The 12,189-nt window shown below is 36.2% G+C and overlaps 1 protein-coding gene across 6 annotated transcripts; it reads right to left on the bottom strand.

Annotated features, from left to right (window-relative positions):
• Window positions 1–583: 583 nt before the first annotated feature.
• LOC128253387 (gonadotropin-releasing hormone receptor) lies at window positions 584–11,853 on the bottom strand. 6 transcript variants are annotated; one of them, XM_052981740.1, is made up of 7 exons: window positions 11,542–11,853; window positions 6,976–7,180; window positions 4,613–4,885; window positions 4,392–4,491; window positions 3,138–3,626; window positions 1,695–2,032; window positions 584–1,012 (listed from the first exon to the last, which is right to left on the bottom strand). In XM_052981740.1, exons 2-7 carry the CDS (start codon window positions 7,110–7,112, stop codon window positions 973–975), a joined length of 1,377 nt encoding a protein of 458 aa, XP_052837700.1. In that variant the 5' UTR covers window positions 7,113–7,180; window positions 11,542–11,853; the 3' UTR covers window positions 584–972. The 6 variants fall into 6 exon arrangements, with proteins under 6 accessions (XP_052837700.1, XP_052837698.1, XP_052837702.1 ...); XM_052981738.1 differs by lacking the exon at window positions 11,542–11,853 and adding an exon at window positions 10,564–10,774 and having other exon boundaries at window positions 6,976–7,162; XM_052981742.1 differs by lacking the exon at window positions 11,542–11,853 and adding an exon at window positions 10,564–10,774 and having other exon boundaries at window positions 6,976–7,143.
• Window positions 11,854–12,189: the final 336 nt, after the last annotated feature.

The raw sequence follows: 12,189 nt of genomic DNA, 5'->3' as shown, positions 1-12,189 counted from the left end.
TGCTTGCCATAAAAATCCTAATAATATGTTTTAAGGCCTTAAAATATGGCCTGTTGATGGAAATAAACTTTTTTAATGTGTCTGGAATTAGTAATATTTGTTTGGTAACAAGGCAATTAAAGTTAATTTTGGAGAGCATCAGGTTGTAATGCTAAGATAATTATATTAGTCATTAACACATTGTCGGTTGGTGAGTGTAAAAACTCCCCAAACAAACTTCCACGAGTGTGGATTTTTATTTCTACCTAAGCTACTGTTGACCTTTTGGCAACAAAAAATAAAACAATTGCAAGTCCCCGTTTCGGCTACAACATAATTAAAAGTAGTTAAGAATTAGCAATCTTATCCCAAAAATAAAACTGGCTTACCCGCATATCCAACTAAAATATTCAATAAATATAAAAGAGTCCGTCGCCGAAAGACACGAGCGTATAATTAATGTGAAGGGTTTATGCCATAAACCTTGTGATTAGCGCCGACTTAACAAAAGTTCCAATACATACAAACGGAATCTTTGGGCCCTTCCCAACCCAACATCGAAGTTCAAGTGTCTGTCTGTATAGTTTCTATAATTTTTGGCATATTTGTATTTCGGTTTCTTTTATTGTTGTTTGTTGTTATGAATAAATTATATTAAATTAAGCAATAATCCGACTAACTAGAGTATATCTATGAGTAAGCTTAAGATGTAAGCGTATTTCCTATACGAAACTTTGTTTTCAAGCATTCAATGGTCCAAAACAAAACAATTTAAAATCTTTAGTTTTATCTGTCCTGGTTTGGCGCAAGTTGTCTTAAAAACATTTTAATTTGTCGCTAGCTAAATGCAAATGCCAAAAGAATTTATGATGAAAATTCCAAAATAAGCTGGTTAGCAAATTAAATGCCCTTTGGTCCAAGCCGACTTCTCCAGATGAACAGTAGCAGATCTCTTAATTGATCCAGTTGCCATCGTGGCCCAACTTTTATTGTTTACTTAACCACTCTGGTCATTTCGATGGAGTCGCCACAGCTGAAAGTATATATTTATTTAGACATCGCTCTTATTGAAGCTCCGATGAGTTGACATAAAATGAAGTGCGGCTAGAAAATTGCTTTTAGAGTGGATCTCTTGTGGGTGAGCATTTGGGTGCATGGAAATTATGTAAGCCTGCATTAACCCAAAAAGGCTAAGGCTTGGTCTAGGTCGCAGTTTTTGATGGGTTTTGTTTGGGTTTCTGTGCAGCTGTTGCATAATTTAAAGGGCGTGAGGAAAAAGTCTTGAAATCAGACTATGAATAATATAAAGTGATTTCGTACCATTTGGCCTGTCTAGTTTTTGCCTGTATTATTTAAGAATTCTCCTAATAATTTGAACTCTTCGGATTATTTGACTTTGGGGATCACGTTCTTTTGGAATTTGCCTCTAAGCGTAAATTGCTAGTTAAGCGTAAACATGATGAAATATAGTTGTTTTAAAGTTTAAAAAGAATACGTTCTAAAATATAATTATTTTAAAGTTAAAAAGCATACATTTTGATCTTTTGGCTATATTGGACATTTAAACCGCGACGTAAAACCAACTTTTTATGGCGCAACTCCAAAGCGAAAAGTGAATTTGAGGAGCTGTTGTAAATCATCTAGATAAAGAATGGGGGTGAGCATGGGTATTTCTGGTGGCAAGAAGGTAGGAAGGGTGTAGAGACCGAAATTACTTCTGGCGGAACCGGGTCTGATCCTGGCACCTGATGGTGACCACACTGAGACTGGAGTCGTCGTTGCCCTCGTCGTCACTGGCCAGCGGAGCGGTGGGTTCCGTCAGAAGGGGCGGCGCGGGAAGAGTGACCGCTGTTCCCACGGCTGCAGCTGAGCCATTGGAGTCGGCAGTTCCCTTCAGGCCCACCACATTGGCCAACTTCGTTGTGGCCGCCACTGCAGCCGCCATCACTTGGCCTCGTCCGTTGATCAGCGAATTGTTGGTCAGCTGCTTCTGCATGAGCTGGTTGGAGGAGTCCAGGCGATTGGACAGCGACGTGTGCCTGTTGTTCACCGACTGCAAAAGAGGGGTGAATTAGAAAAGGGACACGTTTAGTGCACCAGACCCTAGAACTTTACTTTAAGTTGAAAGGCTGTGTAATCTATCAGTTACATTTATTTATTTAAAATATTTATTTCTATAATGGTCTTGCATAGTTATACAAGCCTGAACCTGAAATAATTTTATCTTGATGATGGAACATTTACGAATCTAACAAGTTAAGTCAACCTCAACATTCCGCCCGGTAAATCTATTTATATGAATTTTTTAAGCTTGCAAAAACGGTGATTTTTGGGTTTTTAGCGGCTCTTAAGTATATTTTAAGTGCTAAAAAGTCGAAAAATATCCTTTTTTGCAGTAAAATCCGTATAAGATCGGCTTACCGGCAGATTCATGAAGTTAATAGCTTGTCAGATTCGTGAATGTTTCACCTTCAAGACAAAGTGATAAAATTATTTTCGTGTATTTTTAAAGAACTAATTTAAGTTGTCGGAACTTCAGTTATAGCAATTTAACCAAACTTTGTCGAGCTCTGGCATCTATATTCGGAAACCTATCCTTACAGCATGAATGGGAAAGTTGAAGAATGATCTATTTTTTGTAAGCTATCGATGACCAAAATAGGTTAAGCAGTACTGGAGAATAAAAATATAATTTGCATGAAAATAGGTGAAAATAGATTACTCTTAAAAAAAAGGTTACCATACAACAAATTTAAAATGCCACTTTGATTCAGGAAGTCCATCTGGACAAAAAAATCAAGGGTTAATCTCTGGGGGATTTCATCGATTTAATTTTGTAGGCCAGTGTAAGTAATTTAAAACTCATGTATTAAAATAAAACAAATAAAATGTATACTCAATTTTGGTAATGTGTTTAAAGTCTATTTAAAAGCAACTTGTTTAGTTTTTCTATTCATTTACTTTCTCATAAATACATTCCCTTAAGACTTACATTAAAAAACTTTAGTTGCCACATATTTAAAATGTTCTGTATTTAAAATATTATAAAAGTATTGCATAGTCACCTTAAATTAACTTGAAATAAAGAAAATAGCTTTTAAATAAAAAGAATAGCTTTCCGAAAAAAATAAAACTGATTTATATATTGCAGTACCCACCGGATTGTTGTTGTTCATACGGCCGCGAATGTTGTAGAGCCCGTAGACCAAGGGATTCATACAGGAGTTTGTCGACGCGAAGAGGAACAGCGCCTTTCGCACCAGCGGGTTGACCTTGTCCGCGGAGTGCTTGTCCAGCCAGTACCACATGGAAATGGTGTAGTAAGGGGTCCAGCAGATGATGAACACGATCACAATCGTGATGGTCATTTTGAGGGTCCGCTTTTTGGCCCTGCTGAGGACGTCGTCGTTGGAGCGGCGGAATCTTTCGGCAATCACGTCCTTGAGGACGCGCTGGCTCTTCCGATAGATCTCCAGGTATATGGCCCCGTAGCAGTAGATGAACATGATCAGGGGAAAGGCGTACATGCTGCACATCGAGGCCACCTGATAGAGCTTCTCGTCAAAGTCGCTCTTGAACGAGTGGAATATGACGCACTGAAAGTAGCCAGTGACCGCGGGATGCTCCTCCAGGTGAAAGAGAAAGGCCTGCCGGAGACATTCGTTTATTATGATGTCCATCAGCTGGACTTGGTAAAATCAATTTGAAATTAGAAAAATAGACTACCCGTTTAAATGTTCGGATTCATTTTTATAGGAATAAATCTTTAATGGAATAAATCTTCAGCAAAGCAGTCTTTCCGACTATAGGTTTATATTAGTTCAGTATCAACAGTCAAACATTCGTCCGTACATCTGTTTTTATGCAAATTAATATCTCAGCTTTAGAACTATTTAAATTAAATTTCTGTTTATTCTGGTGGTATGTATTTCGAAACAACTGTATCATAGGACCAAATGAAAATAAATCGAAAAAATATACCATATGCGTTTGGATCTTTTGCGATTTTAAAATTTCATTTGAATACAAATCAATCGAAAAATGTAAACATTTGTTATTTATTTGTTATTTATTTTTTTGTTTTATCCTACAAAATTTGTAAAATGTAATAACAAGTTAAAAAAAACCTTCTATCAAAGGCTATCATCAGAGTTTAAGTAATAATAAAGTATGTAAATACTCAATAGAAAACTACTGATAGTTTTCTAAAAAACTTAATGAACATAATTTTTGAAATGTGTTTAATTACAATCAAACATTTTCTTTTTACCAACTTTTTACCAACCCAAAAATCATGTTTAAATGTTACAAATCCAACATTGTAATATTCCTTTGCTAAGAATGGTTTCAATTGTTCGGCGTGCACTTTCCCAATTTCAGATCGACTTTGCGCGGTGTACCAGAGGACTCACCTGGGGAACGCTGCACACGACAGAGCCCAGCCAGGCACAGGCCAGCATGATGCGTCCGCGGTTGTAGGACCGCTTCAGCGGCTTCAGGATGGCAAAGTATCTGATGGAGACAAGAGGAACTGGGTGGTGAGAAAGCCGTCAGCCATCGATTGACACTCTGAGGCGCCTTATCTGGCTATCAATTTGGTCCATTAGCGACAGTCAAGCGGCTGCGGACTCACCTGTCGAGCGAAATGCAAACCATCACGTAGCTGGACAGGTACAGCCCGAAGACGCGGAAGAAGCTCATGAGGCGGCACATCAGATCCGTGGAGAGCCACTGCACCGTCCAGGCCCACACGATCTCCATCGGCATCAGGAGTAACGTCACCATTAGATCGGCGATGGCCAGATGCATTAGCATGATGTCAATCCGCAAGGGGCCGCGCAGTCGCCGCTTGGTCAGCAGATATAGCACGGTGCTATTGCCGATTGTTGAGATCACAAACAGTATGCTGAAGCGGGTGAAAACCACATGATTCACGGGGTGATGGTGTGGGAGAGGGCTCAGAAGCGATTACATTGGTGAGTGGGAAATTAAAGAAGTTTTCCCCAAGGTGGGTGTCGATCGGCGTGGGTGCCGTGTGCTCGGTAAGTGGGTCAACGAAGTGCAGTTGGGAAAGGTAAGCAAGTTGAACGAATGAGGCAAATTAATTGTTCTTGAATGTCAATTTATGCACTTACCGCTGAGAAAATATTTGTATTTGTATTTGTATTTTATTTTAAATTTTCACCCTAACGCTAAAAGCTTGGAACTTATAAGTTAATGCGCTAGTCACTAAGAGTTGCAAATATTTAAATGTGACTAACCTAAGTCGCCTTCTATTTTTACTTTAATTTACGTAGTAGTATTTTTAAGGTGTGTGAATAATTTTATCTTGAATTGCGTGGCACTGCTAATATTGTTAAGATGGTTGGGGAACTGATTCCATGATCAAATAGCATTAATTTAAAATTGTCTTTGGGATGTCAGTGATCTAGGTCTTATGCAAGTTAGATTGTTTTCTCTTCTAGATAATGTTAACTGTAATTTTTGGAAAATATAAGAAGCTTCTTTTTGGGAAATTATTTTTATACCCTTGCAGAGGGTATTATAATTTCAGTCAGAAGTTTGCAACGCAGTGAAGGAGACGTTTCCGACCCTATAAAGTATATATATTCTTGATCAGCATCACTAGGAGAGTCGATCTAGCCATGTCCGTCTGTCCGTCTGTCCGTCTGTCCGTCTGTCCGTCCGTTTATATGCAAACTAGTCTCTCAGTTTTAAAGCTATCTGCATGAAACTTTCCCAAAAGTTGTCTTTCTATTGCAGGTAGTATATAAGTCGGAACGAGCCGGATCGGACGACTATAGCATATAGCTCCCATAGGAACAATCGGAAAAATAAATGAAAAAAAATTATAACTTTGCTGTTTTTTAATTTTTTGTTTAGTTCTTCGACATATAGTAATGGTAAAATATTTCCGATTTACGGTTTAAATTTCATCAAAATCGGACGACTATAGCATATAGCTCCCATAGGAACAATCGGAAAAATAAATGAAAAAAAAATTATAACTTTGCTGTTTTTTAATTTTTTGTTTAGTTCTTCGAGATATAGTAATGGTTTAATATTTCAGAATTACGGTTTCAATTTCATCAAAATCGGACGACTATAGCATATAGCTCCCATAGGAACAATCGGAAAAATAAATGAAAAAAATTATAACTTTTCTGTTTTTTAATTTTTTGTTTAGTTCTTCGACATATAGCAATGTTTAATTATTTCAGAATTATGGTATAAATTTTATCAAAATCGGACGTCTATAGCATATAGCTCCCATAGAAATAATAAAAATATATAAAATAACTATCTAATAATTGAGCTGCAAATAATCATAGTTTCAATGTTTTTTTTTAGCACATACTCAAGTAAATCATAATTTAAATGTTTTCAAAAGTATTTAATTAATGCAATAGCTGCAAGGGTATATGAACTTCGGCTTGCCGAAGTTTGCTTTCCTTCTTGTTTACAAAAAAATTAAGATTCGCATCTTTATCCATTCATTTAGTGAGACATCGAATATTTTCTGTATGTGGTAGGTTGAATATATACCTGGCTATGTAATTAAATAACATTTTAATTTTGTTTTTGTTTATTAGGTAAATGTATCAAATGAATTTAAGTACTAAATTTGTATTCTATACCAAGTTGAAAACTTTCTACGACTTGACTAACTTCTTCTTAATCTGATAATTGAATCTCTGGCATTCGGAAAAAGTGAACTTTTCAATGAAACACAAAGTTCAAATTCCAAGTGAGAATGATTGAATCTCAGACAGATAGCCAGACAGCGGACGGGAAACCAGAGATGATGAGCCCATCGGTTCAAGCATCGAACACCCACACCTGCACTTCAAAGAATTAGTTTTGGAATGGGAAAAGTGTTACTGATAGCGAAAGCCAAAGTTGATAAGCTTTGACCCATTAGCCTGGACAACAGTTCAAGGCAATCGGCGAGTAGGCTATGAAATGGAGGGGTGTGTTGGTCGATATTCCACTCACCTGTAGACTGTGATGGACAATCGATGACCATCGTTGAACACCATATCCTTGGACAGGTGCATTGTGCCATTCGTGTTGTTCACGTTGGACCAGTCACTAAGACTGCGATGATCATTCTCTTCGAGCACGTCTCCCATATTAAATCAACTAAATTCTCCCTTTGTGGATCTAGTTGGAAAATTTGCTTCTATTTTAAAGAAAAAGACTACAAAACAGGTTTGCGATAAATTGATTGTGCTTTTTTTAATGCTTTTTTTAAAAAACAAGGGGTAGCCCTATGTCAAGCCACAAAACCGTTCTCCAGCGCCGTACCCCTACAGCCTAACAAAACCAAAATATAAAAAAAAAATCTAACAACAAATTATGCCCCAACGTTTCGCGCCTTAAGGCAGTTTACCTTATTATCAAAATAACTATTTTCTTTTTATTTTTGTTTATATTAGTGATTTTGGGATTTATTTTTCTTATCATTGTGGACGGGAGTACGCGAAGTACCAAAAGTGATTAACCATTATTCTGATATATATGTACACATGCACACAAACTGAAAATAGGCTGGTACGATCGGAACGACTGATGTGTCAAAAGTTCATACCAAGACCAAAAAATGAAATTAGTTCGATAAAATAAAGCTGAAAGTAAACGTTTCTTAAAATTGGATCTTTTTTGGTGGTACTATTGATACTATTGACTCCAAGTGTTATTATAACCATTACTCGTAGAGTAAAAGGGTATACTGTAATCGTTAAAAAGTATAAAAAAGTTAATTTTTTTAATTTTTTTAGAAATTCCTCTGACTAATTAACAGTTTGACAGTTCAGAATTACTCTTGTAATTTTGTTAAAATCGGATAACGATATCATATAGCTGCCATTGGAACTATCAATGTTTTTAATCATATACGCAAGTAAATCCTAATTTTAAAGTTTCTAAAAATATTGAATTTTTGCAATAGCTCCAAGAGTATATGAACTTCGGCTTGCCGAAGCTTGCTTTCTTTCTTGTTTTTGGATGATGTTACTAATGAATCAACGTTAATTTTTTGATAAATTAGTTAAGGATTTCTGGTTAAATTAAAATTATTTTTTTTTTGTTTTTTTTTTGTTTTTTTTTAAACATTTTCAATGTTTTTATAAAAATGATATGTTTTACCAATTAGATATTATTAAAAAAGGGGTAACTGAAACTTTTCCCAAAAAGTTTCAAAAATGTAATGCTTTAGTCCTTGTAACCTGTACTTGGCAGACTTTTACTGAAATCGTTTCACCAACAATAAAAATAACAAACTTCGGCAAGCCGATGTTTATATACCCTTGCAGCTATTGCAAAATTTAAATACTTTTTAAAACATTTGAAATTCAATTTATATGCGTATATATTTGAAAACATTGAAGTTGAAAACATTGAAGTTAACTATTTGATCGTTCCTATGGCAGCTACCGTTATCCTATTTGAATAAAAAGAAAAAGGTATTTCTGAACTATCAAATTATTACTATGTCAAAAAGGATTTTTTTTTGAATTAAAAAATTAGCAGTTACATTAAATAAAATTTTTTTTATTTTTTGATTCTTCGCATGGGAGCTATATGATATAGTCGTCCGATTTTAATGTAACTAAAACTGTAATTCTGGAATATTTAACAATTTCAATTTCTTGAAAAACTAAAAAAATAGTTACAAAACAGCAAAGTTATATATTATTATATTTGTTTATATTTATATATATATTATATTTGTTTTTTATATGCGAAGTCGTCCGATCCGGCTTGCTTCGACTTATATACTACCTGCAATAGACAAAGATTGGGAAAGTTTTATGCAGATAGCATTACAAATGAGAGACCAATTTGTGTAGAAACGGACACACGGACGGACAGACGGACATGGCTAGATCGACTCTACCAGTGACGCCGATCAAGAATATATATACTTTATAGGGTCGGAAACGACTCCTTCACTGAGTTGTAAACTTCTGACTGAAATTGTTTTACTCTCTGCAAGGGTATAAAAACATTTAATGTTTATTTGAGTGCGCCAAAATTTCAGTATATCTAAAAAACATTTTCAATCTTTTCATTGTTCATTATCGAAAAAATTAAATTTAATAAAATGACTTTTTCTCAAATCGTTTCAGCAAAAACATTTAATGTTAATTTGAATGCGCCAAATCTCGATATTTCTAAAAAACATTTTTATTCTTTTCATTTTATATATTTATCTATAAATTAAAAGAAAATATTTAAAATAAAATGTTGAATTTATCACAAATAGCTGTACATATTTTCGTCACTAGATAATATACTAGGAATGGGTGTCGAAGGTGCGATCGTCACAATTTTCTTGCCTCGCTAGGAGGTGTTTTTGTTAGTTTTTTATATTTTAATATAAAACGTTAATATTTTTGATTTGCACAACAAATCTGTTAATTTGTCATTTGTTTTTTTTTATTAATATTCAAGCTTGCGCCGTGCTTTACGATTGCAATTATAAGAAGTTAAAATTTGTATGCTTAATCACTGTGGTTTGGGGGCTGGTCAATAATTTGTGAAATATGTATGTGTATTTTTGACTTTGCTTTATTTTAATGGACACGCTTGGTAAACAATTGGTTGAGATAATCCAATAACGAACAACACAAACAGAAATCCCTATATTCTCTTGACAGACACTCACTCAATTAAACGAATCAATTACACTCAATTGATAATGAACACTTTTTCGAATGCTTTGAATTTGTAGGTTCAAGAACATGTTTATTATGGCTTTGCTTTTGTTTGTTGCACCGCTTTTGTGGTGCTAAAGCTAGCGATGACCTTGAACTATTTACGCTCGCACCGGATTGGAATATTATAATTTCCAATTGATAATTAAAATTCCACTTATGCTGAGTTCTCCGGCTGTGTGTATTTTCTAGAATTGATACGACTATAAGTACATCGGAGAGCATCTTACGCTCCCGCTGGATTAATAATCTGTTAATCAATTTCGCTCAATCGAACTAGAGTTCACTCAATTAAATGGCAACAGCAACAAAGCTCCAACAAATTGTTCTCACATTAATCCTTCAGTCAAATTATTTAACGAGCTGTTTGTTTAGACGCGCCGCTTTTAATGCCTATTTGAACTCGGCGTGTTTTAATGTGCTCAAACAATTTTTTTACTAAATAAAAGAGAAATCAAAGGGAGCGAAATATGGTTCCGAAACGCTTTAAAGAACCTTGAACACAACAAAGTATTGACGCTTTTCGATTTCTTGATCACAGAATCCCTATTTTACCTAGGCGAGGGCTGGCACCCCTCAAAGGTTACAGACTCGATTCCCAGCTAAACGATAGACTCGAATATATACTTATTGTAAGCGTAATCATTGATTACGAGAACGCCTACGTGCGGTACAATTTCTTTTCTTCTATATACAACTATATTTCTTCTGTTCTCTGTTTTTCTTCCTTTTCTGATTTCCGTTTTGTTTTTCGTTTTCTAAACACGCGGGCACGCCGTGAACTGGCGTATACTATATGGGTAAGGCAGATTTCGACCTGAGAATTTCGAAAACCATTCGGAATTTATTCTTTTTTTGCACACACCTCCCAACAGACACCGAATACAGCGTTCTCACTGCCTCCCGCCCACGCCCACACGCGCGTAATTATCGCTATCGATGACACGAAAGCCTCTTAACGGCACTGCAGGCTCACTTTCACGCCGATCAGCGAGCAGGAACTGACTGAATCGTCTGCCTGGGATGCTGATGCCGCTTAATCGAAATCTCGACAACAACTGATAACCCAGCTGGAAGATGAGTGAAGCAAGTAGGGACTTTTGAAGTCCCGACCATCGAATACCCGGCCTTTAGCTTCTTATTTTTATTGCATACTTCTTGACACCCCCAGCTGGTTGAAAAGCTATGGAAGTCGACTAATATTCGATCAGATAAAACTTGGAAAACAAAGATCCCATCCTTGGATCAGCTCCACCTTTTACAGAGTTTATTAAACATATAATCTCATTTCACTAACTCAATTATTTGCACAGACGGATAGATTAAGAAATAGAATTTGTTAAACATGAACTCTTTAATAAATCGAGATTCCGAATTTTTTATAGCAAAAAAATTTCATTAACATTTTGGCCAGCTTTAATCAGGCAGTGCCCTTAATGAATCACTTAAAAAACATCACCGCGAATTCTTCAGCACGAGAAATCAACATTTACCACCATTGATAAAAGCTTTAAGGTGATAAATAAACACTTGGGAATAATAATATTATTTGATTGAAATGTAATCAAGTTAGGCAATTATCTTTGGACACTCAAAGAGTCAGCAATGTTTTTTTAGGTTTTTTTTTTATTTGGACTATTTTTTACTTTTGTGATTTTAATAACATAAGTGAGCTGAGTGTTTCAAAAACGTTTCGAGTTAAAGTAAACTGCTATTTTTGACCCACATATCAATAACTGTTATTAGCACTGCAAATTAAGATGTTCCAATGATTTTAACAAAAAAATCGATTTATTCACCTGTTAGTGTCCCTGTTACAAACTTCAGCACGATTACAACATACCCTTTAGCTTTTCGAGTACCGGGTATAAAAGTTAGGCACGGCGATAACAGCGGGCGACCCTAATAGCCAGTGCTTCAGTGTGTCGCAGGTCCCGCCCGCATAAATTTCACGTTTATCAATGCGTGTACACGACTCAAAGTTCAAACGGTGGTCCGTCTGATCGCCAAATGTTGCGATCCCTTATCAGCCGTGTGAGTAGCGTCTCGCCCAGAACAAGTAATAGAATTTGAATTACTTATGGGCCTTATCGCTGAAACGCAGTGCGCTACGCAAAATATATCCTTTTCCCGGATTGCGACACCTCCGATCCCGTCGAGCTTCCACTGGCATCTGCCGCAAGTCCACTGCCAAGGCTTACAATTTAACCGTGCGCCGGCCGTGCGACCCGCAATTCAACGAAACGATTCATTAAGTTTAATGAGGGTGCCAGAGCGGACAAAAGGATTTCAAGTTCGAGTTCAGGCGCGCACTATTGTATGCTACAAATGTGGCGTGTGTGGGGTCTTATCAAGATGCACCTGGCCCACCTGATACTGATAAGACGCTAGTCGGTCGGCTCTAATGAGCGGTCACGTAGCATGTGCATTAACTGCTGAAAAGTGCAGCTTAAAGTGCGACAAACAAATTTAAATTTACACTACAAGTTTC

This window comes from Drosophila gunungcola (assembly GCF_025200985.1).
Source record: "Drosophila gunungcola strain Sukarami chromosome 2L unlocalized genomic scaffold, Dgunungcola_SK_2 000008F, whole genome shotgun sequence".
Lineage (NCBI taxonomy): Eukaryota > Metazoa > Arthropoda > Insecta > Diptera > Drosophilidae > Drosophila > Drosophila gunungcola.
This window is presented reverse-complemented; position numbering and strand designations above follow the sequence as displayed.